This window comes from Zootoca vivipara, chromosome 2 (assembly GCF_963506605.1).
Source record: "Zootoca vivipara chromosome 2, rZooViv1.1, whole genome shotgun sequence".
In the NCBI taxonomy this organism is placed as follows: Eukaryota; Metazoa; Chordata; class Lepidosauria; order Squamata; family Lacertidae; genus Zootoca; species Zootoca vivipara.
The window spans coordinates 52,234,817-52,260,601 of NC_083277.1; the positions used below are offsets into that span (position 1 = coordinate 52,234,817).

Below are 25,785 nucleotides of genomic sequence, written 5' to 3' on the forward strand. Positions count from 1 at the left end.
CGGCTCTTCTCTTGAGCAGGCTGGCTAGACTAGAGGGTGACAGCGCGAGCCGCGAGCGGAAACTCGCAGCCCAGCTAAGAAACTCCAAACTCTTAAGCCGCCTCAGCCCCAGCCCCCTTTTGAGAGCGCCTTCAAACACTCCACGTACATCGCCTTGCAATTCTTTGCCACAGCCCTGTGTGGTAGGTGAGGGTATTAATCGACATAATGGGTGGGTGGTCCGGTGGACAATATTGGGGCAGGGGGAGGTTACCTCCCACGCAAAAGGTTTTTGCAAGGGTGCCACCTTGAATACAATATTGGAGGGGAGGGGCAGGTAAGCCCCGCCCCGCAGAATCGATCATATGACGCGGTGCACACACACTATTTGAAAGGCATTGTCAATGCCCATCAACTTTGGGGACCCTAGCCCCCTCAAATATTTTATTTGGCTCCTAGGAGTTGGTTCCTATGAATCCTTGGAGCCCATCAATCTACAGTGGTACCTCGGTTTATGAACACAATTGGTTCCGGAAGTCTGTTCATAAACTGAAGCGTTCATAAACTGAAGCGAACTTTCCCATTGAAAGTAATGGAAAGTGAATTAATCCATTCCAGATGGGTCCACGGCGTTCGTAAACCAAAAATTCGTAAACCGAGGTGTTCATAAACTGAGGTTCCACTGTATTGTCCTTTTCAGAAAACTTCCTACAATCTGAGTGGTCCTAAAATGTGCCCCTGGTGCAGAAGATTACTCCCACCAGACATTTGGATAACTTTCGCTGAGAAACGTTCTAGCTCGTGACTAAGGGTGCAAGTCCTTTGGGGTAAGGAAGTTACAGTATGTTAAAAACCAGTGGGGCTTACTTATGCATAAATACGTAAAAGTTTCAGTTAATCACTTTCTTTATGCTATATTGAACTCCTGCCCCTTCCAAAAAGAAAAGGGACAGGATTCAAGTTTAGGCTTAACCAAGAGGCAGACTATCAACACAGCAGCATATTTTTATACTCACTTCACCTGCCATGGCTCTTAGCCTGGTTACTGAATATCCTATATTGAGTTTTTAATATGTAGTTTGAATAGTAATATGTAGAAATATGGAGTTTAAAATTAAGGCTCAGAAACGCAGAGTCAGACGAGTGGTGTAGTGTTAATGAAATTAAGCCATTATCCTGAAATTAATACTTAGCATGTTTTCTAGTACTTCAGAGCATTCAAAGTGCTTCACACATGTTACCTTTGTTGTAAAACCTTACAGATGCCTATAAATTAGTATTATTTGGCACCGAGTGGCAAGTAGTTCCAAGGGCAGCACTCACCTGAACTTGGATTTCTTTGGAAAGAGAAATCACTGGAAACCTACAGCATTTTTGTCACATGTGAGTTCATTAGCAAGCTAAAGATAGGTGAAGGCAGATAGCATAGTAGTCTTACTAAACAATAATAATTTTATTATTTATAACCTGCCTATCTGGCTGGGTTTTCCCAGCCAGTCATGCTCCTACATCACTGCCCAGAGCATTCCCAGAGCTCTAAACTACAACTCTCCTTTCCATCTCAATCCAAGCTACATTGTGACATAGGTTTAAATAAACATACCGGTAACTAGTTATGTTGAGGTAGCAGCAGCCCCAGGCTCATGGTTTTCTACTGAAAAGCATCCACTTCTATTTTCCCCTGAAGGTGTTGTTTGCAATAAACAGAACTTTTGGAGGTAAGCAGCCAGGAAGGAGCAGTTTTCAGCACACACACAAAAACTGATACAAAACTCCAATCCAGAAGGGGGCCCGTGCTGCTTTTTCTCCTGAATAGTTTCTGTTGCTGTTAACTATAGCTATGTGGGGGATAAACTACAGTTCCCATGGTTTTTTGGGGGGAGGGGGTTAAATTGTGTGGAGACAGTAGGCATGCTTGTTTAAATACATGACTATGTGTCCTATGTATTAGGCCAGGCACCCCCAAACTGCGGCCCTCCAGATGTTTTGACCTACAACTCCCATGATCCTTAGCTAATAGGACCAGTGGTCAGGGATGATGGGAATTGTAGTCCAAAACATCTGGAGGGCCGAAGTTTGGGGATGCCTGTATTAGGCTCTCAGTCAGATTCAAACTACAGTAGGTTCTTTGTTGCTTTACACACAGAGACCTAGATAACATCATCCTTGCTGGGAAAAAGGATGGTGGCTTAAAAATAAACCATCATCTTCAGCTATTTCATAGCTTTTCCAAACATTTTACCTGTAATTTCCCCTTTAAAAAGGTGTGGGTGGTCACTGATCATTAAGGGACTTTAAGCAGTCACACTAGTCCCAGTAAACTTCTTTCTTGTCCAGATCCACCTCCTTCAGAGCATACTTTGCCTGATTGCAAATGAAGGTTGAGGGGCTATTAACTGGCTTGCCAAATGTAATAAAATCTAACCAACTCATGGTTGATGCTACATTTTAATTGAGAGCTTCCTGGCTCACAGCCCACATTTTTAGCCACTACATCAACCACCTTCTCATCTGTGTATAGCCAATTTTACATTAGTAACACTTCACAAAAAGAAAAGTATTGCTGCACACATTTCCAGATGCAATTCTTATATCCCTGGAAGGCAGGTGGAAAGCCTACTTTTCCTTATTGAGCACAACAACCCACAATAAACTCCTACTGCATATATTTAATGCATAATGGTTTTCACAGCACATAACCCTTTGAGATGTAATTCCTTGTGACACTTCAACTCTCTCCCCTAAATTATTTATAAATTGAACTTTATGAAGCAGAGATTGGTGCACTTAAAATGGCCAAAATGTCTGCACTAGACAGATCTTCCTTTCAGTTACCCCAGTCAATCTGCAATCCCTCCTGTACTCCATTGCCCCTACCATAGAGATAATCAGCAGGAAGGGAATATTATTGGTGCCTAGACTCTGGGATCATCCATACCATTGTTTAACATGGATAGTAAGTTTCCTATACAGGTGAAACTCGGAAAATTGGAATATCGTCGATAAGTGCATTTAATTCAGTTATGCAACTTAAAAGGTGACACCAATATATGACATAGATGCATGACACGCAAAGCAAGATATGTCACGCCTTTATTTGTTGTCATTGTAATTATTTGTCGTTAGGCAGGCCAATTATAAATGGAATGCAATTAATGAAATGTAATAGTGATGTTTATTTTTGTTTATTTTTGTATTATTGTAACTATTTGTTTTATTACTGTGGAATTTCCAAAAGAAAGCATTTGTAAAAATTTAAAAAATAATAATAATTACTGAAATAAATGCACTTTTTGACGATATTCTAATTTTCAAAGTTTCACCTGTACCTTCATTAATTATGGGTTGTCCATATAACGTTTTTCTCTAAAACACTTCCTTTCCACACTTTCCCCTTCCTCAGCCTGGATTTTATTATGTTCTTGTGTTTCTCATATGGCTGCAGCTGGTGTACCAGATGAAACTGGCAAAAATGCACTCCTAGCCACAGAGGTCACTTGAATGTATCTATGAGTACCTCTAAGATATGCACCTGCTCATTTAGGGGGGATGCAACCCCATCCAGAACAGACAGCTGGCCTATCTTCTAGACATAGGAACTACCTCCCCATACAGCCTATGTCTTCTCAGGGCCCTCATCCAGTCCACCACTGCATTAAGGCACTGGTCCAGGGCTTGCACAGCATCTCCTAATTTAGATGTTATGGACAAATACAGCTGCATGTCTTCAGCATCCTTATGGCACTGGGCTCCAAAATTGTTAATGACCACTCCCAACAGCTTCAAATAGATGTTAAAGCAGTCCTGGGGACAACACAGTGCCTTGTGGAATACCATAGCACAGGTGTCAGGGAGTTGAAGAGCACTCTCCAAATGGTACTGTCTGCACTCGACTGTCCAGGCAGGAATAGAACCACTGTAGAACAGTGCCTCCAATATGCACCCCACAACCAGAGGATGCCATTGTCAATGGTATAGAAAGCTACTGAGAAGGTTGTACTTCCTGTCCCCCTCCTAATACAGATCATCCATTGGGGTGATCAAAGCCTATGCAGTCCCGAAACCAGATCTAAACTCAGATTGAAGTTGATCTAGATCAGGCATCCCCAAACTGCGGCCCTCCAGATGTTTTGGCCTACAACACCCATGATCCCTAGCTAACAGGACCAGTGGTTGGGGAAGATGGGAATTGTAGTCTTAAAACATCTGGAGGGCCGAAGTTTGGGGGTGCCTGATCTAGATAACCAGTGTCATCCGGCAACACTTGTGATTGCTCTGCCACCACCTTCCCCTCAAAAAGGTTTTTGGCAACTGGCTAGTAGTCATCACACATCACTGGCTCCAGGATGACTTTTAAAGCATTGGCTGCAACACTGCCTCTTTAAGTGTGGTTGCCCCCACCACATCATGCAATGATGCATTTGTAATACCCTGGCCCTGACTTTCCACACCATGGCTTTAATCAGCCAAGAAGGGCAGATTTTCAGTAGATCTTCAAATGAATGTTGCACAGCCAAAGTCCTTTGATGGCACTATAGCTATGACAGTGCATATCCTCTCTATTACCCTAAGTTCTCAGTCAGCTTCCCAAATTCATTACGGTTGCATGTTGTGTTGTTTCCCAGAACCTCTTGAGGTCACTGTCCTCACTCAGTACTGCAGCACTTGCTGTGCCATGCTCTGAATTTTAAGTGTCATCCCATACTTGCTGTGCGCAAGACTGATTGTTTGTTCTAAAGAGTCATGTTCACACAGCACCCAACTCCCAGTTCCATTGGGTGGGTGGGTCTGCGCAGGCCTCTTAAAGTTCAATTTCTCTGGAAGGGTACAGCTACTTGCAATTCTCATTCATTTCATGTTGTTCAGGATGCTTGAAACACCAGGTAGAACAAAGAATATGTAGCAAATCCAATCTGACAAATATCGCAGATCCAGAGCATAAGATTTTAGCGCTGGGTGCAGGCAGGCATAGCAAGAACAAAAGCATTTTATCTGTTGATAAAGAAATACGTTATCACCCATCCTATGCAGCATATCTATGCTGGCATTACAAGTTAGAAAAGGCTGGTGTAGAAAAGGCTGGTGTTTCCTACTGATTGCAAGCATATACAGTTCTTTCAGAAGCCAGAATAAAATTGGTGATCCCACTTAACTAGCTCTTAACTAGCCATTCACAGATTCAATAGTCAGGTTATATGTGATGTGATACTATGTTTTTCATTCCTCTGAGGGTCAACGTGCTCCTTTCATTTGTAGTATTATCTTCTTTCATATTTCCATTGAGACGATTAACACCTCAAATGTTAAAAACCTTACTCAAGGCTTACTGTCATTCAGGTTCAAATGCACCACCATTATCTTCCCTGCTCAGGGTCAACGCTCCCTTGAGCAATTACTCCTATTTCATTTTTGCACATTGCACTATTGTAAGCCACTGAATAAGTTTATCTCCAGCAGCTCCTCTTTGTTACATGTTAAGAGCAATGCCCTGAAGAGGACGAAGTGGCAATGGAAAGCAGAGGACTATAACAAGTATAAAATATTTTTAGGCAGGGCCATCTCTTTCCAACTTTTGTTGGTTGCCAAAATAACAGAGATGTTTGTTCGGTATGTTAATCACAAAGAGAATATGGGCTCATGTCCAATTTGCAGGCATTGAAGTCTCTGCATATTATTGAACCTGGCGTAGGCAGAATGGCAAAAGTTAAGCAACACTATGCTTCTATCACAATTTATGAAAGCAATTGTTAAAAGTTAAGAGTTTCAGTTGGTTCCTTTGGTGGCTGACTAAAATCAATGTTAGTATACTACTGTATAGGCAAACCATCTGCATAGTGAAGATACTTGATCTATCAATGTGATGACTGTTCCAGTTGAGTCAGTAAACTATAATAGTACATATCCCCAGCCCCTAATGGGAGTGCTCATATTTAGGGCTCCTGAGAGCCAGGGGCAGGAATCTTGTAACACTGTTTGGGATTCTCAGGACTAGCCACCCCCTTCCTCCAGCAAGGCTTTGTTGCTGGCCTTTGTAGGTGTGCAGTTCACTTAGGATACTTACTCAGAAGATCCAGGGGGCAGAAGGGGGCAGCCTGAAGCATTTTCCATATAGGTGAATTCCATCTTGGTGAATGATGAAGAGCTGCAGCAGGCTGGCTGGCTGAAAACTCATGTTTCAAGGAGCATATTGGAGCCTTCTCTACCAACAACCCCACTTCTGAGTCAGAATCCTTCCCTAGAAATATGATCTGAATTTTAGCTCTTATATTACTCCTGGCCAACAACTCAAAGTAGGAGGAATGGCTTAAAGCTTGAGAGTAGAAGACAATTACTCTGAAAACCAGATTGGATGCTTAGGACTATTCTTGAAATGTATTTGTTGGTTTTATAACTGCGAACTGTTGTGGCTTCTCCTAAAGAATCCTAGGAACGTTATTTATTACAGGCATCTCCCCATTTCTGCAAGGGTTGTGTTCTAAGTTTCTAAAAAAAATTAAGTTATAAAATGAAGCTTAAAAGGGAGGGGTACATTTACACCTCTTGTATACTCTTGTCTTGGGCTATTTATACTTCTGTTACATACTAAAAGGGCCATGTTTTTAAGGGCCAATTCATATTTTTGTAGCAGATATACAGATTTGCATGTGTGCAGCAGATACACAATTGGCCAGTGGAGTTAGTCAGCATGTGTATTCATACTGCATATCCACTGGGATGTGCTTCCGGCTCTAGATTTTATTGTGCTTGCAGCAGTAAACACAGAAAAGCATGAAGCAGACACATGTTATGGCAATGAGATGTAACTAGCTACAGTTTGCATCCATTGTATGTTGTCAAATACACACCATCATTTAAAAGCACTATACATCAAACATATTGTCATGTAATGTCCAAAGCAGGCACTTTATCCATTATTTTGCTCCTACATTCCACGTTCCTAACTGGTAAAAAAAACTGGCTTGGTAGAATAGTGATCAAATGTGCAGGAAAGAAAATGAAGTGTTGGACTTTGTATCCTGTGCACTATTGCCTAGCCAGCATTTTAAAAATTATCTTGAGCATCTGGTGCCATTTAACCCTGCCCCCCTCCGTGCTCCTTTGAATCTTGGCATTCTTTCGAGTTCTAGGCTATCTCTACGAGTAAGAGCCAAAGTGCAGAAGGCAATTCCCATCCATGTCATTTTGCAAATAAGAAGTCCTGGAGACATTAGGTAATAGTCCATTTTACTCACAGTAAATTATAATTTCACCATCCCTCAAAGGGCACACCACTTCCAGTGAGGCTGTGAGGCAGATCCAATCCTAATGTGCAGCACATTCACTCCATCAGTATCTCTTTTCAAGTACGAGTATTTATACCACAACCAGAAATAGTCACCCATAAAAGGTGAGTAGGAGTCAGCTGGAAACACATGAAGGTGCTAGATGAATGAGAGACCCAAAGATAGGCCATTGGCTCTTAAAGAACTAGGATAGGATAGACACCATGCTACGCTAACACCAGCACTTAAACCTGAAAGTTAGCAAGAACTATCTCTGTAGTGTCCCTACTTCGTAGGGCTTCAGCAATGGAATTTAGTTTTCAAAGCAGAAACTCACCAGACCGATCTATCCTTTGCTCTATAAAGAACAGCTACCTACAACTTTGTACTGTTAGCTTTCAAACCACTCAGTCTGCACCGTGGCACGTCATCCACAAAACTCTCAGACCCCACTGAGGATAGTCTACTGACAGATGTCTGAACATACGTTTGCCGTGTCTTAGTAGGCAACTAAATTGCTTTAAGCTCAAAGGAGAACCTTTTATTTCATTCGTCTCAGCAGTTAAAATAAATTCAACCTGAACAGTTCGGTGTGCAAAGGAATTAGGAAGGCAATCACCTGAACATATTTTAAGGGGAATTTATTAACATTTAGTGCAAGTTTACAATACTTGAGGTGGGATGTTGCTTTAAAAAGGCATGTGAAGTCTTCTTGGAGTGAGGGGGGTGTCATGCTTAGTAGTTGTGTTGTTGTAGTATCACAAATATGCCCACGAGCTGTTATCAGGCTTTTAATTTGTGAGGCATCATAAAGCCAAAGGCAGTGGCTCCTTTGTAGTAGGTGCTTTGAAGTCTTTGGCAACAGCAAGGCCTCTTAGTCTTAATTTGGAAAAGTCTTCAGAGGTTGAGCATCCTCTGAGTTGGAGGGGGAGGGATCCTGTTATCAGCTAAGAATAGATCAAGCTACATTTGCTCACATGGATGAGCAGAGAGTAAGCTCACCCCAACAAACAGGAATGTATAGGGGGAATTTCCATCTTCTATGACAGGCATCCCCAAACTGAGGCCCTCCAGATATTTGGGCCTACAACTCCCATGATCCCTAGCTAACAGGACCAGTGGTCAGGGATGATGGGAATTGTAGTCCAAAACATCTGGAGGGCCGAAGTTTGGGGGTGCCTGTTCTTTGACAACTAGCAAATAAGCAAGGCTTTCCTGCTCCACCCAGTCTCTACCTAGCATGTGCATGTAGACATACACCCAACAAGATCTGTACAAATTATTTATTGACCCTTAGCCGTTGTGCAACACTAAAAAAAAAAAGGAGCACCCCTAAACAGCTTATGACACCAAATAGAAGCAATCAGCCACAACCCTAACATATGGGCTACATTCCCTGAAAACCTTGTAGCATCATTTCCCCTCTATCCTGCACCTCCTCTTTCTTGGGTGATCATCTATGTAACACTAACAAAGCAAAATCACCCACAACCAGCCAACTTGTTACAGCCGGGTTTCCAAGGCATCACAATTATCACCAAAAGTTAAATGGAACAGACATTTAAACATAGTGCTTTTTCCAAAGAAACAAAAAGAAGAGAAAAGAAAAGAAAAAGAATTCCCCCCCAAGTCCCTCAAAGGCCTCCTGGCCAATTTCATATATATTAGTGTTTGCTGTGGTTTGTTCCTGTTCAGATCTTCCAAACAAGGACACACACTCCCTTCATCTTATTGGGGTGCCACAATTCAGCACGGCAGCCCACTTAGTTGCCTTCCACTGATGGGCAAGTTTGAGGAGACCCCCTCCAAGAAAGAGGAGAGCAGTAAAGCAACATACACGTAGAAAACACTCAATCCTTAAAACAGGAGTGTACACACCAGTTGAAGTAGTCAGCTGATGATGGAGAAGTGCGGCCTCGATGTAACATGGGCCGCTTGTGCTCCTGAAAGAAGAAACTGTTGCTGAAGTTGCATCATTGTCCAGAGGGATCAGTTCTTAAAAATGGGGCAAGAGGCTGACAGTGATGTGCAGATCAAGTTCTCCAGGCACAGTCACAACAAATAGCTTGAAAACGGTGTCACTCTGCTCCATATAGCCTCGTTCCAATATTTCTGCAGGATTCAGACAGTCAAGCCTGGAGCAGTCGTAACAAAAGCAGCCTCAAGAGCAAGCAGGCAGAAGCAATTCCCTGTCCACGGTCAGCAAGTCCTACAGCCCTTTAAATATTGACAAACAGATTCAAACACACAGCACCCCAGGGACATGGCAAAGGTTCAGTCTTAGTTCTTTCCCAGGAAGAGATCGGCAGGGCAGATATACAGAGTACCACAATCACTTCAGCTCACCGAGGAAGCTCAGGAGTGCTTTGTGGAACTCCTGAGGCTTATCAAGGTAACAGGCATGGCCAGCTCCAATGAGCATGACAACTCTGGATTTGGGAATCTGTTGAAGGCTCTGAAGAGACTGAGTACCCAAGCCAGTATCACGCTCTCCATAGATAATCAACGTTGGAATCTAGAGAGATCAAAACATTAACACGTCAGTAATGTTCCAATGGGCCTGGTGGAAGTGAGCATGGGAAGTACAATCCCTGGAGCACTGTGGATGAAGAAATCCCATACTTTTATGTATGGGCACTTGTGGGCACTTCTTTGAAAGCTCTGCTGGAAATGTATTTGTAACATTCCCGGGCTTCCTTTCCAGCCAAAGCAAGTGCTCAAGATGACATATAAAAGCACACATAAATCAGAACATTAAAGAGCAACAGATTGAAAACTACTATAAGGCTATGCACCCTTATAATATAGGTACATTTTAGCTGACAGTGAAAAGGTTAAAGGGGCCGATCATCATCTTGGTAGCAAGTTTGAGATTGGGATTTACAACTGCAGGTGTACTATTCCCCCTCGATTCTAACCTTACAATAATAATAATAATAATAATAATAATAATAATAATAATAATAATTGTATTATTTATACCCCGTCCATCTGACTGGGTTTCCATAAAGCAGCACCTCATACAATATTTAGATATGGAAAGGCAATACACACACACACACACACACACACACACACACACACACACGAATGACAGCCACAGTGTTTGGTGTACTACGGTCCTATATGGTCAGCTACATACCATGCTATACACATCATCTGGACCAGGCATCCCCAAACTTCGGCCCTCCAGATGTTTTGGACTACAATTCCCATCATCCCTGACCACTGGTCCTGTTAGCTAGGGATCATGGGAGTTGTAGGCCAAAACATCTCGAGGGCTGCAGTTTGGGGATGTCTGATCTGGACTAACACAATGGCCAAGCAATTGGCCACAGGGCTTATTTCCACCAGCTTCTTTCTTTTGTGGTTATGAAGCCAGGGCGATTGCTATGCCTGGCAATGCTCAGCATCACTTCACTTTTGCAAAGCTCCACATCTCCTTCCTAATTATGCATTTCAATGTACACCAAATAAATCTGATTCAACAAGTGTGCCTGTTGCCAAGATGCAAAGAAGAAAGTCTACCTAGAGACCTTCGGGCAGAAGAGGATGTTGGGAACCAAGTATCTCCCAAAGGAATACATTATTACAAACTTGCATGACTGCACGCTCACGTGAGGAGCGACTTGTTTTGCAAAAGGCTTTATTTGTAACTGACTAAAGGGACTAAATGTACAAAACATGTTGGCACAGAAGAAAGATGTAAAAACGTAGCAAATGAGGTGCCCTCTAGATGCTGTGGACGACATCTCCCATAAGCCCCAGTCAGCACGGCCAGTGGTCAGGAATGTTCTCTGCAACACCTGATTGGCACCACAGTGGCTGCCTCTTGCTGTAAGCAGTAGTTAGGCCAGTGCAACTGAATGAAGAACCCTGTTCTCATTGTAATCTGGGTGGAGTCTTGTGCACCTTCCGCTCTGCAGAAGCGTCGCACCCAGAATCAGGCGGATGAAACAAGAGAGCATGCATTTCCATACCTAGTGTAAGGGGGAGGGATTATAGAGAACCCCCCCCTCTCATCAGGAGCAGCCCGTCTCCAAGCAGTCATGAAAGCGCGGGGTCTGAAGGGGTGAGTCAGGAGACGGAGAAGGAGTGCCAGGGTTCTGGCAGCATTGGAGAGCCCCTGCGCCACAGGCAGGAAGAGAGAGAGGCGGGAAGGGTGGACAGGGAGAAGGCAGACCGTAGACCCTTCCCCCCCCCCCCGACACCAGTATTGAGGAGGAGGAGAAAGGGGAGGAGATTCACTGTCCCGAGGCTTTTATGTTGGTCAAAGTCGCGAAAAGGGGCAGTGCCGGATTCTGATATGGAATGAGAAGACATGAAACCGACAGCTCACTACACTGTAAATAACGTGCACCAATAAAGACTTTTGAAAGACAAGTATGTGGAAGGTCGTTACTCAGGAGTAGTCTGAACAACCCTGACACCTAGAGAAACTGTTTCCATATCCAGAAGAGTTAATACTAAGGCAGCAAAAGGCAGAGACAGGATGGAATGGTGGGAAAGATGCAGGACCCAGGAACAGAGACAAGAGGCTGTATTAAACTTTTACTCAGAGTAGAACCTTTAAAAATAATAGTCTTAAGCATTGATTTCAATGGGTCTACTCTGAGTAAAAAATGGTTAACTAAAACCCAAGGAAGCAGAAAAGCCTGGAAGCTGTTCAAAGTTACTGAACTCTGTGTTATTTTCCTGAAATTTCTTATCCTTAATCCAGTATGTATTCCATCCCCCCCAAAAAGTCAAGCAGGCCTAAAGCTTCCTTCTAAACAATGAAGGCCAACTTCCCTGGGATGCCAGATGTTATGCCAAATTCTGTACCTGTTGTGTGTGCATATTATTGGTTTTACACAGGCTCCCTTCAAAGCATGAGAGATGCACTTGTGAACAAAGACTAGGCTGACACTCACTTTTTCCGCTCCACCGCTAGAATCGTATGCTAAGACTTGCCCCCATGATATCTTTATCAAATGAGCTCCAGGTCACAACATTAGAAGGGTCACCATGACACAGCTCCCTCTCTCTTACCTTGACCTGCTGATACTGCTGAGTAGTGAAGTCCTTGGTGCCCACAGGTGCAATGGGCACAAAGCCCTTCAGCTGCTCCCCACTACCCAGAAGGAATGGGATAGAATAGCGACCACTCATGGAAGAACTTATCAAAACAGGCTGCTGGATTCCCAACTCCTTGAAGACTTGCTGCAGGAAAGCAACACGGCCTTGTGCTGTCTCAACAGCGCTGGAGCTTGGGGACTCCCCATAGCCTGTTGAGAAACAGAAGGAACTGGGGTAATTAGACAGCCAGGACACACGCAGGCAACAATCAACGTGCGCTGGTGGAAAATCATGAGACTGATTCCAACTACTAACTTTACCAACGGATCCCCATTGCCCAAAGTGAAGAAAACTATGCCCTGCACAAGCTCAGGCCACTGTCGTCACTTTGTTAAGCACACAGATCTAGGTTCTTTCCTCAATAGGATGGTTTTCCTCTGTCCAATCCTGTGGACAATCAGGGTCTTAGGAAGGTTGCAGAGACAGAGCTAATTGATCTTTGTCAGTGGTGGTTTCTTTAGTTACTTAGTGATTAAGAGGGTGAGCCATGAGCCAAGCGCCTCCCATTTCAAATCAACCAAGTAATCTATAAGGTGGTCTCCTGCAAGTCACAGCCTCTCCCTATTATGGGAGCAATATTATTGAGTTACCTTACAGTAGGAATTACCAACATATTTGATTCCTTCTCTCAAAAATGTAGTGATTATGAATGCTAAGCATCATTGCCATTTAAAGAACCTGCACCAGCATAAGTGTGGGAGAAATCATTCCACTAGCACTGAGGTTGGCTGCAAAATGCAGAGCTGAGTTTAGCTCATATGAAACAAAGACTCAAGGAAGCTGAACATTCAAGGAGAGTTAACTACATGGCTTTGCTGCTAAACCAACTAATTTTCAACCTGAACTTACTAGCAATTACTTCTCCCTTGGAGAAGATGCAGCGATCTGTCTAAAAGCACCTTCAACTCATAAGTCACTGCTTGCTGCTAATTAGCAGCCACCTTATGCTCTAATGGAAGCCAAACTTATCTAGGCTAGTGCTGTCACATCTCCAAGGCAATGAGTAACTATGACAAAGAATCCCAGAGCAGGGACCAAGCATTGCCCTCTAGTGAACAGTGTTGCCTGAAAGAGGAATACAGTGGTACCTCGGTTTACAAACACAATTGGTTCCGGAAGGCCGTACTTCACCTGAAGCGTACTTCACCTGAAGTGAACTTTCCCATTGAAAGTAATGGAAAGTGGATTAATCCGTTCTATACAGGTCCGCGGAGTACTTAAACTGAAAATACTCAAACCGAGGCGTACTTAAACCGAGGTATGACAGTATATCCAAGAAAGATGGGCAGTGCTGTTTTCCCATGTCTCACTCGTCACAGACTTCACAGCACCCTGAAATGATGGGAGCTGTAGTCCAAAAGCATCTAGGGTCCTAAGATCAAAGAACACTGAAAGCATCATTGGAATCTGGTGGCCTCATGGAAGGTCTCATTTGCCAGCCAGCAGTATAACTGGCTTATTCATGGCCATTGGGCTAAGCTGTCTGGGAATGATGTGAGGTACAGTCTAACACAGGCACCCCCAAACTTCAGCCCTACAGATGTTTTGGACTACAATTCCCATCATCCCATGGTCCTCTTGGCTAGGGATCATGGGAGTTGCAGGCCAAAACATCTGGAGGGCCGCAGTTTGGGGATGCCTGGTTTAACAGCTGGGGAACTCAAGAAAACTTCCTGACTTTGTACAGTACTTCAGTCACTTTTCCCCCAATGTGATTGATGGGAGAGTGATTTTGGCAGATCCTTTATTTCTGTGGCATTCATGTTGTCAAGGAGTTAAGGATCCCTTAACCTGAGGCGCGCTTTTGCTAATGAGGCCTCCTGCTGCCGCTGTGCCGCCAGCGCACAATTTCCGTTCTCATCCTGGGGCAAAGTTCGCAACCCGAGGTACTACTTCCGGGTTAGCAGAGTTTGTAATCTGAAGCGTTTGCAACCCGAGGTACCACTGTACTACCTCTCCCCTAACACCCACACACGCCAAACCTTTACCCCTGCCCCAGTTATGTGGGAGTAGTTCAGTGAGCACAGTAAGTGGTGCTTTTTCTTATACCTTTGCTCACTGTCAACTAAAGTGCCAGTGATGAAGTTAGATACACACATTTTTATGTTATTTCTCCCTGAAGAACTGCAAGAGCACATAAAGCTCCAACACGGGTAAGTCTGCAGCTTATTCTCACCAGGCAAATCAATGGCTATTGCACGGTATCCATTCTCAGAAAGTAAAGCTAGTGTCCCCAATTCTTCCCATGTCTTTGAATTGAAGGACTGACCATGCAGGAAGATCACTGCCAACCTAGAAAAGAAAACACGGTGTATAGTCTATTTGCAAATGAAGAAACAAACAACAAATATAGAAGTAATGATAGCCTGGATGGGGGTGGGAAAGCAGTACAGATTTTCTGAAGGGGAGGGTATATACAGACTCCAGCACTTGTGAGCTGCACACAACCTAGAATTAAATGTAATAAATGAGGAAGAGAGTTCACACAGTAACATAGGACTGCAGCAAAGGATATACACATATTTAAGATACAGTGGCATAGTAAACAGTACTCAGGTTCTCCAACACAGAAAAATGAAAGTAAAATATTTTATAGGTGTGGGTGTTGCAGATCGTCACCATAGATGTCACCAGCGCTCACCAATAAGAACTCATGCCAAAGAACGTGAGAAATTATCACATTATATGACTAACAGCAAGGATTTTGTTAGTGAAATATTGGAAACAGAAAGAATTTCCTCATCTGAGGTAATAGTTTACAAAACGTTGGGAACTGGCAGCTTTACATAAAATTATCTAGATGCTTTGGGTCTGACAAGGGAAAAAGAAAATAGATTTCAGCAAGAATGGGGAATGCTTAAAGAATTTTGGAGAATCAGACAGAGGGGCATAGGATTACCGTAGTTATAATTCTTTTGCAATTCTGTGAGAATATATGAATGCAATTATCTTTCAACAAAGAATGATAATTATATAAAAAGGGATTATTTAATACCATTTCCCTGCCATTATATGAAATTAATGAATACATGCTGGCTCCTTTTTCCTTTTCTCTCTCTCTTTTTTTTTATTTGCTGAAATAATATTCTGGATTATAATAGTAAGTATTGTTAACATTTGCAATTACTATCTGGATGTCTGTTCTCACTTCAATTAAAACTTTGTTCACACACAAATATGAGAGAGAGAGAGAGAGAGAGAGAGAATATCTATCTAGCTATCATCCTCTCTCTCTCTCTCTCTCTCTCTCTCTCTCTCTCTATCATCCTCTCTCTCTCTCTCTCTCTCTCTCTCTCTCTCTCTCTCTCTCTCTCTCTCTCTCTCTCTCTCTCGTGCTGAAATATTGTGCGTGACAGCTGGGAAAATGAGATTCTTTACAACAAATGTGCTAGCTGAGGAAAAAAGGTGCTTGGATCTTCTGCAATAACATAGCAGGACTTGCACAATAAAGCTATCACCTGAAAAGTCCAATAGGTTAGCACAACAAACATAGGAGGAAAACTTCAGCATCAGCAAGACTCAGCAGGCTATTGCTATCTTGAACATTTCTGCACTTTGCCGGAAAGAAACAAAAAGATCTGTGAAACAGCTGATCCAGAGGTAAAGTCTAGATCTGGATACTTCACCATCGTAATAATGCAGTCATCTTTTGGCACCTCTGAGTGGAAAAGTAACTGAAAAGCCAAAATGTATTTATTCTCTCAAGTGCTGAAGGATCATTTTTAGCAGCAGAAGTGCAGCTACCAGGATAGTTTTAATTCAAAGTTGCTTTGGATAACAGCTATCTTGGTTTAGTCAACAAGCACTTGCATATTTGCAGAGGCACAGAATGCTGGATCAAAGGAAGAACAATTTGTCAAAATTTGTTTTGTCTCTAGTAGTCTGATTATTGCATGAGGACACACTACTAGAATCATAACCTAAGCTGATGTAGTTACAAACTGTCAGTATGGACAGGCTGCCATTATTTATTTAAGGTGACAAGGGCCATTACAGTCAGAGTTTTTTTTTGGGGGGGTACCTTACCTTTCAGTGAAGGGTGGCCCATCTTTCTGTACCTGTACAGCTTCTCTAAAGAAAACAGAGGGATTTTGCAGGACTGTCCCTGTCAAGATGCTGACGTTGCCCGTGCCTTGACCCTTATTCATTTCTTCCTCCATAGCCCGTGGCTTGGGGACGTCTACCGAGGATGTAAATCTCTCATGCTGGATTGCCGGGAGCAACAGGTAGAGGACGAAGGTGACAAGGACTCCTAGGACCAGCAGCCCCAGCCTGTTGCGGATCAAAGTCATAGTCATCTTTTCTGAAAGAGTTTTGAGACAGAGAGAAAGGGAGAAAACCACTAGGATCAGAGAATTTGATCACGGGGAAGGACACAGGTGAACTCTATGCAGCAAATCAAATTGCAGGGTTACAATGGGGAAAGGCACAGGAAAAATTAAGGAGGCTGTGTCCAGAGTAGCCTCTCTGTAGGGCATGTGGCCTTCTCTGCAACAGCATCCATACTCTAAATAAATAAATAAATAATAATAAAACGATCCTACTGGCTAGTGGTGCTTTGATCTGGGTTCAGTGTGGGAACCCGTATATCCCCAAAACCTCTTCTGATTTTGTACCACAGAAACCTAGTCCTTTTGCTGAGAGGTTCAGAGAACCCAAGATGCCCCAACTCATATTCCTCAACATTAGCTACTTCATGTTTGTCCCTGCATCAGTGATATTCTCCAAGTCTTTACAATACCTGCTGGAGATGGGTAGGCTGAGGCCAAAAGTAGCAATAGCCCAAGCAGCTTAGGAACAATGAAGTTCTACTAATGCTTCAGCCTGCTTCTACACATTCTCAGCACATCCTCCAGGAAGAGCTCTGCTGCTGGGGTCCCATTTGCTGCAGTGGCCAACTAGATGCCACTGGTAAGCCCACAACCTGGGCATGAGCACAATGGCACTCCCTCACTGTTTGCCCTGGAACTCAGAAGGGCTGCCCCTATGATTTTACACCAGGCAAAGAAAAAAGGTGGGCTGGCATGGGCTACAAGGGCCACACTTTTAATGGGCCCCAACCAAGAGCTCTGCACTCGTGCTCCTCACCTAAGAGGGCACGGTAAACCACTGCCTGCTTGCTCACCCCGTGGCAGATGAGCACACAGTAATAATGAAAAGTAGTACAGCAGCAGCTTGAAACAATGAAAAGTTTGGGCCCGTGCTAAGAGGCAGGAGACTAATGATAACTTGACTGAGAGCTCTGCAAAACCTGCAACTGGCACTGACAACCTGCCATTAATAAAGAGAATGTATATTGCACCATGCCTCTTCCCCAACACAGTGGTCAGGGTCTGTCTAGAAGGCTGGCCTATTGTGTTTTTATGAGCCACACAGCTGACAAAAATTCAGAAATGCGTTCTACTGGATTTCTATGCTAATGAATGCAGAAATTCAGCAGCGTCTCACACAGTTATCAATGCACAGGAGATCTGTTAGGGAAAAGGTGACAACTCAATCTTCTTTTCTCTCTCCCCATTTGCAACCTACCATTCACATACCCATCCAGAGGGAGCCTGTTAGGTGTCCCTCTGTTGCCTCTTCCCAATACCTTTCCTTTTCCAAGTCCCCCCAGGTTTTTTTCAAAATTTATTTTGCTGACTCACAACACACATGTTCAACAAGCATAATGCAATAATGTAACAAATAATACAAACTTTGCAGCCAAATGCAATAGCTGGTATCTTTAAACGGACTCTCATTCGTTGGTTTGTTTATCACTAGTCTGTTATTCCCACAGGAAACATGTTCCCATAGGAAACAAAGTTATCCTTATGCTTCTCCTTATAGCGCCTAAGGCTGTACACCATCATCCTAAACTCTTAGGATTCCAGTAGACATTGAAAAGGCTCGTTTTTTTTCAATAAACCCATCGCCTCTTAAATCTCCCTTTCCTTAATTCTAATGATAATAGCTAATTCAACCATAAACTATATCCTACACTCTTAGGAGCCTTTTCTCCAGGGAAGGCAAACTGATATTTGTTCTATTTAGTAGTTACAGCTAATATTGCACCTGTCAGTGAGTGAACCATCATATCAATATTCTCTGGTAAAACAGCATTTAAATATTATTATTACATGCTATTACCAATGGGCAATGAAATAGGTGCAGGAATCTAACATTTGGTGGGCCCTCAGTTCCCCAGCCCTGGTCAAGAGGTCCTGTGCAGCTCACTCAACAGTGGGCAGGGAGGGGGGGGGATTCCTATTCCCATGAGCCCCAGCCAGAATGACCAACAGTCACGGATGACAAAAACTGCAGTAACATTTCGTGAGCAGAACACACCTTGATAAGAGGGAGGCAAAAGAGGGAAGGGACCCCAGATTCCAAAGATGTTTCAAAATGTGCTGCTGATTTTCAGCAACTGGTATTCAGAAGCAGTACGGCCTCAAACTGTGGAGGCACAGCAGAGTCACCATAGAAAGTAGCCATTGCTAGACTTCTCCGTGAATTTGTCTAATCCTCTTTCAAAGCCACCCAAGTTGGTGGCCACCACCACTGCTGTAGTTATGCACTGCATGAAGAAGTGCTTTCTTGTATATATCCTGAATATTTCAATCAATATCCAGCTTCACTGGATCTCCACAAGTTCTAGTGTTATGAGAAAGGGAGGAAAACTTTTCTCTATCCACTTTTTCCATGCTATCCATACTTTTATAAACTTCTATAACGCCACCTCTTACTAGCCTTTTCTCTCTAAACTAAAGAGTCCCAAACGCTGCAACCTTTCTTCACAGGGCAGTTGCTCCATCCTCCTGATGCCCTTTTCTGAACCTTTTCTAACTCCACAGTATATACGGTATATATTTTTAGGGTGACTAAAACTGTGCACAGTATTCCAAATGCAGTTGCTCCATAGATTTGTTAACAGCAATAAGAAACAAGCAGTTTATTTCAATAGCTTTCCTAATGCTCCCTAGCATGGAATTTGCTTTTTTTCCACTGCTGCTGCACACTGGGTCTACATCTTCATCAAGCTATCTACTTTGACCCCAATGTCTCATTATAAGTCCATCACTGCCAGTACATACCCCATGATAGTTTATGTGAAGATTTATTGCCCCTCCCCCGACATACATCACTTTACACTTGTTTACAATGAATTGCACTCACCATTTCACAACCCATACGCTCAGTTTGGAGGGATCCTTTAGGAGCACAGTCTCTCTTTAACAACCATGAACAATTTGGTATCATTAGCAAATTTGGCCACCACTGCACACGTCTAACTCTAGACCAGTATATTCCTGCGTATAAGAGTACTTTTTAACCCAGGAAAATCTTCTCAAAAGTCGGGAGTCGTCTTATATGCCGGGTCGTTTTATTAAAACGGCAAGTATAACCCAAACTCTATATTTTAACTGGAAAAGTTGGGGGTCGTCTTATATGCCCAGTCGTCTTATATGCCGGAATATACAGTAATGTCTGCTCTAGCCAGGGATTTAGAGGACCACATCAGACCCCATTCACACATACACAACCAGGCCCAAAAGACTCTAGACCAGGGGTGTCAAACTCAAATTCATCGGGGGCCGCATCAGCAGTTTGGTCACCCTCAAAGGGCCGGTTGTATCTGTAGGACTATGTGTCCACTCTTTATTATCATAAATTATTGTCACTGCATTCAATTATTACTGTTTTTTTGTAATAATGTAAGTAATAACTAGCATAGTCAGAATAATGGCAAGTAGATATTCAAATGTACAATTATTGTACAATTTATTGAAAAATGATTTTTGGTAACTGCACTGGGTGGTGGAGGCTTGCTAGGGTTTCATGCAGGAGCTTTGCAGAGCTACTGGTACCTGGAGATGCTGGGGTCCTTCTGCATGCAGGACAGATGTTCTGCCAGTGAGCCACCACCCTTCACCAAAGGGACTGGCTGAGGTTGACTCACTGGAGCTGTTCTCCTGGTTCCAGGGTTTAAGGGCCAGAAGTATAAAGCAGCATCCTATGTTTCTGAGGAGAGGGAGGGGAGGGGAGGGAGGAAGGAAGGAAGAAAAGAGGGAGTGGGAGGGAGAGAGGAAGGAAGGAAAGAGGGGAGAGAAAGAAGAGTAGGAAATAAGGAAGGGAATAAAGAAGGAAAGAAAAAGAATGAGGGAGAGAAGACAGAGATAAAGAAGGAAGGAGAGGGAAAGAAAGAATAAGAATGAGGGAGAGGAAGAAAGATGGGAAGGACGGAAGGAAGGAAGGAAGGAAGGAAGGAAGGAAGGAAGGAAGGAAGGAAGAAAAGAGGGAGCAGGAGGGAGAGAGGAAGGAAAGAGGGGAGAGAAAGAAGAGTAGGAAAGAAGGAAGGGAATAAAGAAGGAAAGAAAAAGAAAGAGGGAGAGAAGACAGAGATAAAGAAGGAAGGAAGGAGAGGGAAAGAATGAATAAGAACGAGAGAGAGGAAGAAAGAAAGGGAAGGGGGGGTCGCTGCCTTGACTCAGCGCCAGAAAAGAGCGCGAAGGGACCCAGGGGCAAAAAGCATTTCCCGTGCAGCGTGAGGCAGCAGGTGTCCGTTTTAGGAGACGTGCGTAAAGCCTCAGAGTTGCACATTCGTGAGGCTGAGCTGCTGCTGAGCTCATGTTCCCGGCAGCGCCGTACGGAGAGTCCCGAGCCTTTGGGACGCAGCAGTGCTCTGTAGCACTTTGAATCCGAATCCTCCTCCACACGGCGCTGCTGGGTGCTTTGTCTGTGCTTCAGCAGCAGCAGCAGCAGCCGTTTCCAGGCGCCGAGCCGTGGCAGGAGGAGGATGATTCAAAGTGCTACAGAGCACTGCTGCGTCGCAGAGGCTCAGGACTCTCCGTGCGGTGCTGCTGAGCGCTGACCCGGCAAGCTGCCTCCTCCTTCTCCTGCTGTGGCGCCGACAAACAGAAAAGAAGCGCCGACAAACAGCTGGGGCCCGGGGGGGTAGAAAGGCGGCCGGAGCAGCGCTGCGTGGAGCGCCCCGAGCCACAGCAGGAGGAGGAGGAGGAGGCAGCTTGCCTGGTCAGCGCCCGGCAGCGCCGCACGGAGAGTCTCAAGCCTCTGCGACGCAGCAGTGCTCTGTAGCACTTTGAATCCTCCTCCTCCTGCCATGCGGCGCTGCTGGGTGCTTTGTCTGTGCTTCAGCAGCAGCAGCAGCCGTTTCCAGGCGCCGAGCCATGGCAGGAGGAGGAGGAGGATTCAAAGTGCTACAGAGCACTGCTGGGTCGCAGAGGCTCGGGACTCTCAGTACGGCGCTGCTGGGCGCTGACCCAGCAAGCTGCCTCCTCCTTCTCCTGCTGTGGCTCAGGGCGCTCCACGCAGCGCTGCTCCGGCCGCCTTTCTACCCCCCCCCCGGCCCAAGCTGTTTGTCGGCACTTTGTCGGCACGGCGCTTCAGCAGCAAGGTCCCGCTGCTGGGTCCCGCTGGCTGGGGCGCTCGGCGGGCCACATGACAAGGTCTGGCGGGCCGGATTTGGCCCCCGGGCCTTGTGTTTGACACCCGTGCTCTAGACAGAGAGGTCTAACTAGGCAAATCCTTAACACCAAGAAGCTTAAAGGAAGGCAACAAAGATAACCACCCAGAAACACACCAGCTCTGTTCTGATGTTTAACCTCTTCGTATGTAAAAGAAAATGCAAGGAGAAGTTGAAAGGGACCACAAGGGTCATCTAGTCCAGCCCCCTGCAATGCAGGAATCTTTTGCCCAACGTGGAATGGCCTGAGCAGACACTTATTCTCCTGGCCAGTTACTGCATGTCCTGACACAAGTCAGCTGGCCTAGTACAGAAGGCAAGACACCCTTTTGAATTATTTCCCTTCCCAATTTGTGGAAGATGATCATGCACAGGTAAAGATTGTTGCCTTTAGAGGGAGAAACACCCGCTTCTACTTATCAAGCAGAGGTAAAGGAATAAACAACTTTCACAGAAGCTATCCCAAGGTATTGCATATCTCACAAGGCTTGCGGTGATGGTAAATCTTAGCTAGTTTCCAGTTACTAACTACTTTTTACTCAAAATAAAAAAGGGACAGAGGTAGCCAAAACAAAGCTGCACACTAGTGTGAAATTCACAATCGTAAGAAAGAAGGGCCATAGCTTCTTGGCTCAGGTTTCCATTTATCCTTATTCACCATAACCTTTCACCGGCTACCTTGTTGGATTTTATCCAGCAGCTGGGCTGCAGATTTGCTGTCCTTGAAGATGTAGGTTTTCCCCTGGTGCACCACCTTTAACTTTGCAGGGCTCAAGACATAAGCCCGAGCTCCTGCCTTCAAGAACTTTTGCTTGAGTGCAACGAAATGCTTCCGCCTGGCGTACGTGGCAGGGCTGAGGTCAGGAAAGAAGGATACCTTGTGTCCACTGAACTTTGTTGTCTGGGAAGCCCGCGGTGCGTTCAGTATCCTCTCCCGATGGCGTACATCTGAGAGAGTTATTAGCACTGTACTGCCTCTACCTTCGTGGGCATGCTTTGCTGGGAGACGGTATGCACTTTCAATGCAGATGGGAACCTCTTTCCCATTTAAATCCAAGGCAGCTGGCATCAGATTTTCTAGGTACGGAATGAGGTTGACATCTCCTACAGCTGCTGGGACACCAGTGACCCTTAAGTTCCGAGCTCGCACTCTGTTCTCTAGGCTCTCCAGCCTGCGGTCGGCCACCAGGCGCCCCACCGCCAGTTCCCTCATCAGAGTGGAGTGTTTGACGACACAGCTTTGCGTGGACACCACCTTTGTTTCCAGAACTTCTACCCGACGGTCCGTCTCTTCCAGGTGCTTCTCCAGTCTGGCCAGTCCAGCCGAGAGAGAAGTCAGGGCTTGGCTTAAAGCATCCCGCTCAGATATTATCTGCTCCAACAGCTCTTGTATCGAATTTGCCACAGACGGAGAGATGTGCACCCAATGGATTCTTCCGCCGTCTTTCGGGAGCATATCACTACTATCTCTTGGGTGCCTCTGAGCCTCAGCCATTTATCAATTCCCCCTCAGCAAAGAGGAAGCATTAACACCCTCAAGAAGAAGCAGAGACCATTCCTGCCGGGACAAGCAAACAGCTTCCCACTGCTCCTGCCTGGTTAAGTATAGCAAGACACACCCTTGTTTACAAGCCTTTTTTTTTAAAAAAAAAAACCTCCCACTTGCATACACATCTTCCCTTTTTCCCCTCCTCCAACTCCTTCAGTGACACCAAAAGGAGCCTAAAACAGGCACCTCTGATGAGGAAACCCTGACTGGGCACTTTGCTGAACGCAGAGAGATGCAAAACTGAGTTGTCAGTTGTTATGGCAATCATATTATTATATACGTGCCAACATCCACATCCCGGAACCCCCACATGTTCTACTCAGCAAACTAGTCTCCCATGTAGTTGCAGCCACAGGTGCTCATAGATTTAAAAAGGTTAAAAGGAAACAAAACCAGGGAGCCCCCAAATGTCACCTGCTCCATCCTTCTTTTGGAAAACTCCCTCAGAGATAACAAATACGTATACATTTTCAATGGTCGTGGGGGCCTGGTCAAAATCCCAAGAAACTAAATATGTGTAGCAGACTTGGGGGAGGGAGAGCGTTCTTTGCCATGGAGGAGTGTGTGTTTTTGCCGTTTAAGGAGAAGGCGCTGCAGAGTTAAAACGAAAAGGAATAAAAAATTCCTGAAGTAGACAAAGAAGGGTTAGCAACAACCGAGCTCTGCTTCTCGCCTCCTTCGATGCAATACCTTGCAGAGGGGAGGCGGGAGTGTCTCTTAGCTAACTCTGACCCCCACATCTTTCTCCCCCACCCCCACCTGGCGGGTCTGGCCGGCTGGTCTCCCCCACGTCCGAGCTCCCCAACGCCTACAGGGAGCGCGCACCCCTCCCCCCCAGCCAACGACGCCGCGTCCAGGCCGCGCGCATCTCCAGCCCCTGCTTTGCAGGCAGCTAGCGCGCGAGCCCGGCCAGCGCTGCACTCCCCCGCCCCCCCCCCGCCCAGAGGGCAGCCCGGCCGGCCCGTGACGGTACCTCCACTTTGCAGCCTCCGCGGCAGCTGCGTCCTGCCTCTTCCCCCGCCCCCTGCGACACACTTCGACCCGGCTGGCTCGGAGCGAATGGCGCCACGGCGAAGCCTCCCCGCCCCGCTTCTACGGGGCCTAGCAGAAGCAGCCGACGGCTTGCTTGCCTTGACCTCCTCCTCCAGGCGGAAGGCTCCACCTAGCGGCGGGAGGAGGGACGCAGAAGGCGTGGTCGGGGCCGGGTCAGCTGCGGAGGGAGGGAGGGAGATCCCCTGCTTATGCATATTCATATTAGGAATTAGGAAGAGTGAGTGTGTGTGTGTGTACCCCACAGTAGCTTTGGGCTGTGCCAAATCATGCATCCAAACCTCCAAGGGAGTGTCCCCCCCCCACCAGCCCAAATCTGCCTTGGGTGCAAAGACACTGTCAAATGTGACTGATCATTAATTGCACTTATTCCTTAGTACTTTTCTTTTTGCAAAAAATAAAAGCGACTTACAACCCGAGGTCCAGTTGTGGTGGTGGGGTTGAAGATCTGCTATTATTTCTGTAGCAGGGTGCCTGCAACCAGCATCAGCACACCAGACAATGAGCAAGAAAGGGGTGCTTTTTAGCTTCTTAACAATTGAGAAGCTAATCAGAGTGAAAGGAGGTGAATTGGCCAGTGAGGATTGGCTCTTAGGGTCATTCTGAAGAAGGCGTGCAGGAATAACACCAAGGAGGGGCAGTTCTGTGGGCTCCAAAGCTCAGCATTTAAGAACCCTGGAATTATAAGGTGCTTCAGTTTCTGGAGAATGGTGTGCAAGCTCTGTTAACTTGCAATGGGACGTCAAGAAAAAACAGCTTACATCACCCAGAAAGACGACACCGGAGCACTCAAAATCACTTGCCCATGCATTGTTAAATTATTATTGTATAATTGAAGAGATAGAAGCATAATGAGAAAACCTTTAGCATTTAAAGTTCATGTACAGTAACAGAATATACTAGACAAGCCACCAACCTTTTCAGTCCTTCCTCTGCCCATGCTGTTCCCTTATTTCAACTTAAATATTGCAGAGCCACCATTTCTGACTGCATTCCCTTTCAAACATTCTGATGTGTGTTCCGATATCTGCCAAGCTTTTCCATGGATCCAGTTACAAATTACACTCGCGTGAAAAAGTGTACTGTATTGTTTTCTCACAGTATTGTATTCTCACATTTCAACCCTTTTGCAGCAAATCACATGCATTATACATGTGACATTATACTTTAAGTGGTTTGTATGGAAAGCCCATGTGAGAACAACCAAGTTCCTAGACTCTGTAGTTTCAGAGAAAAGCTTGGAAATTATGCTGAAGCATATTGTAAGAAAAACACGGGGGCCTAATTTGAATGGTAGAATTATTTGGTATCTGGGCAGGGCTTGTGTGTTATGCTCTGAATCAGCCTCTCCTTACAGTGTGAGC

The 25,785-nt window shown here is 45.0% G+C and overlaps 2 protein-coding genes and 1 long non-coding RNA gene across 4 annotated transcripts in view; 1 reads left to right on the forward strand and 2 right to left on the reverse strand.

Moving 5' to 3' along the window:
- The window catches only part of ACY1 (aminoacylase 1), a 39,464-nt gene extending 29,909 nt beyond the window's left edge, over positions 1–9,555 (reverse strand). Inside the window, exons 1-2 of one of the 2 annotated variants that reach the window (XM_060271516.1) lie at positions 7,212–9,555; positions 6,041–6,214 (exon numbers count right to left, since the gene is read on the reverse strand). The gene's annotated coding sequence lies outside the window, so the exon portion shown is untranslated. The remainder of the gene's footprint in view (positions 1–6,040; positions 6,215–7,211) is intronic. The other variant, XM_060271515.1, reaches the window with a different exon arrangement.
- LOC118080611 (uncharacterized) lies at positions 52–16,656 on the forward strand. The gene is made up of 3 exons (XR_004691993.2): positions 52–182; positions 680–806; positions 16,522–16,656. It is a non-coding gene; the product is annotated as an uncharacterized LOC118080611 (long non-coding RNA).
- Positions 8,510–24,139, reverse strand: LOC118080609 (uncharacterized). The gene is made up of 5 exons (XM_035106087.2): positions 22,501–24,139; positions 16,386–16,662; positions 14,536–14,651; positions 12,273–12,508; positions 8,510–9,756 (listed from the first exon to the last, which is right to left on the reverse strand). The coding sequence occupies exons 1-5, from the start codon at positions 23,315–23,317 to the stop codon at positions 9,574–9,576; spliced, it is 1,629 nt and encodes a 542-aa protein (XP_034961978.1). The 5' UTR covers positions 23,318–24,139; the 3' UTR covers positions 8,510–9,573.
- Between the last annotated feature and the right edge of the window lie 1,646 nt (positions 24,140–25,785).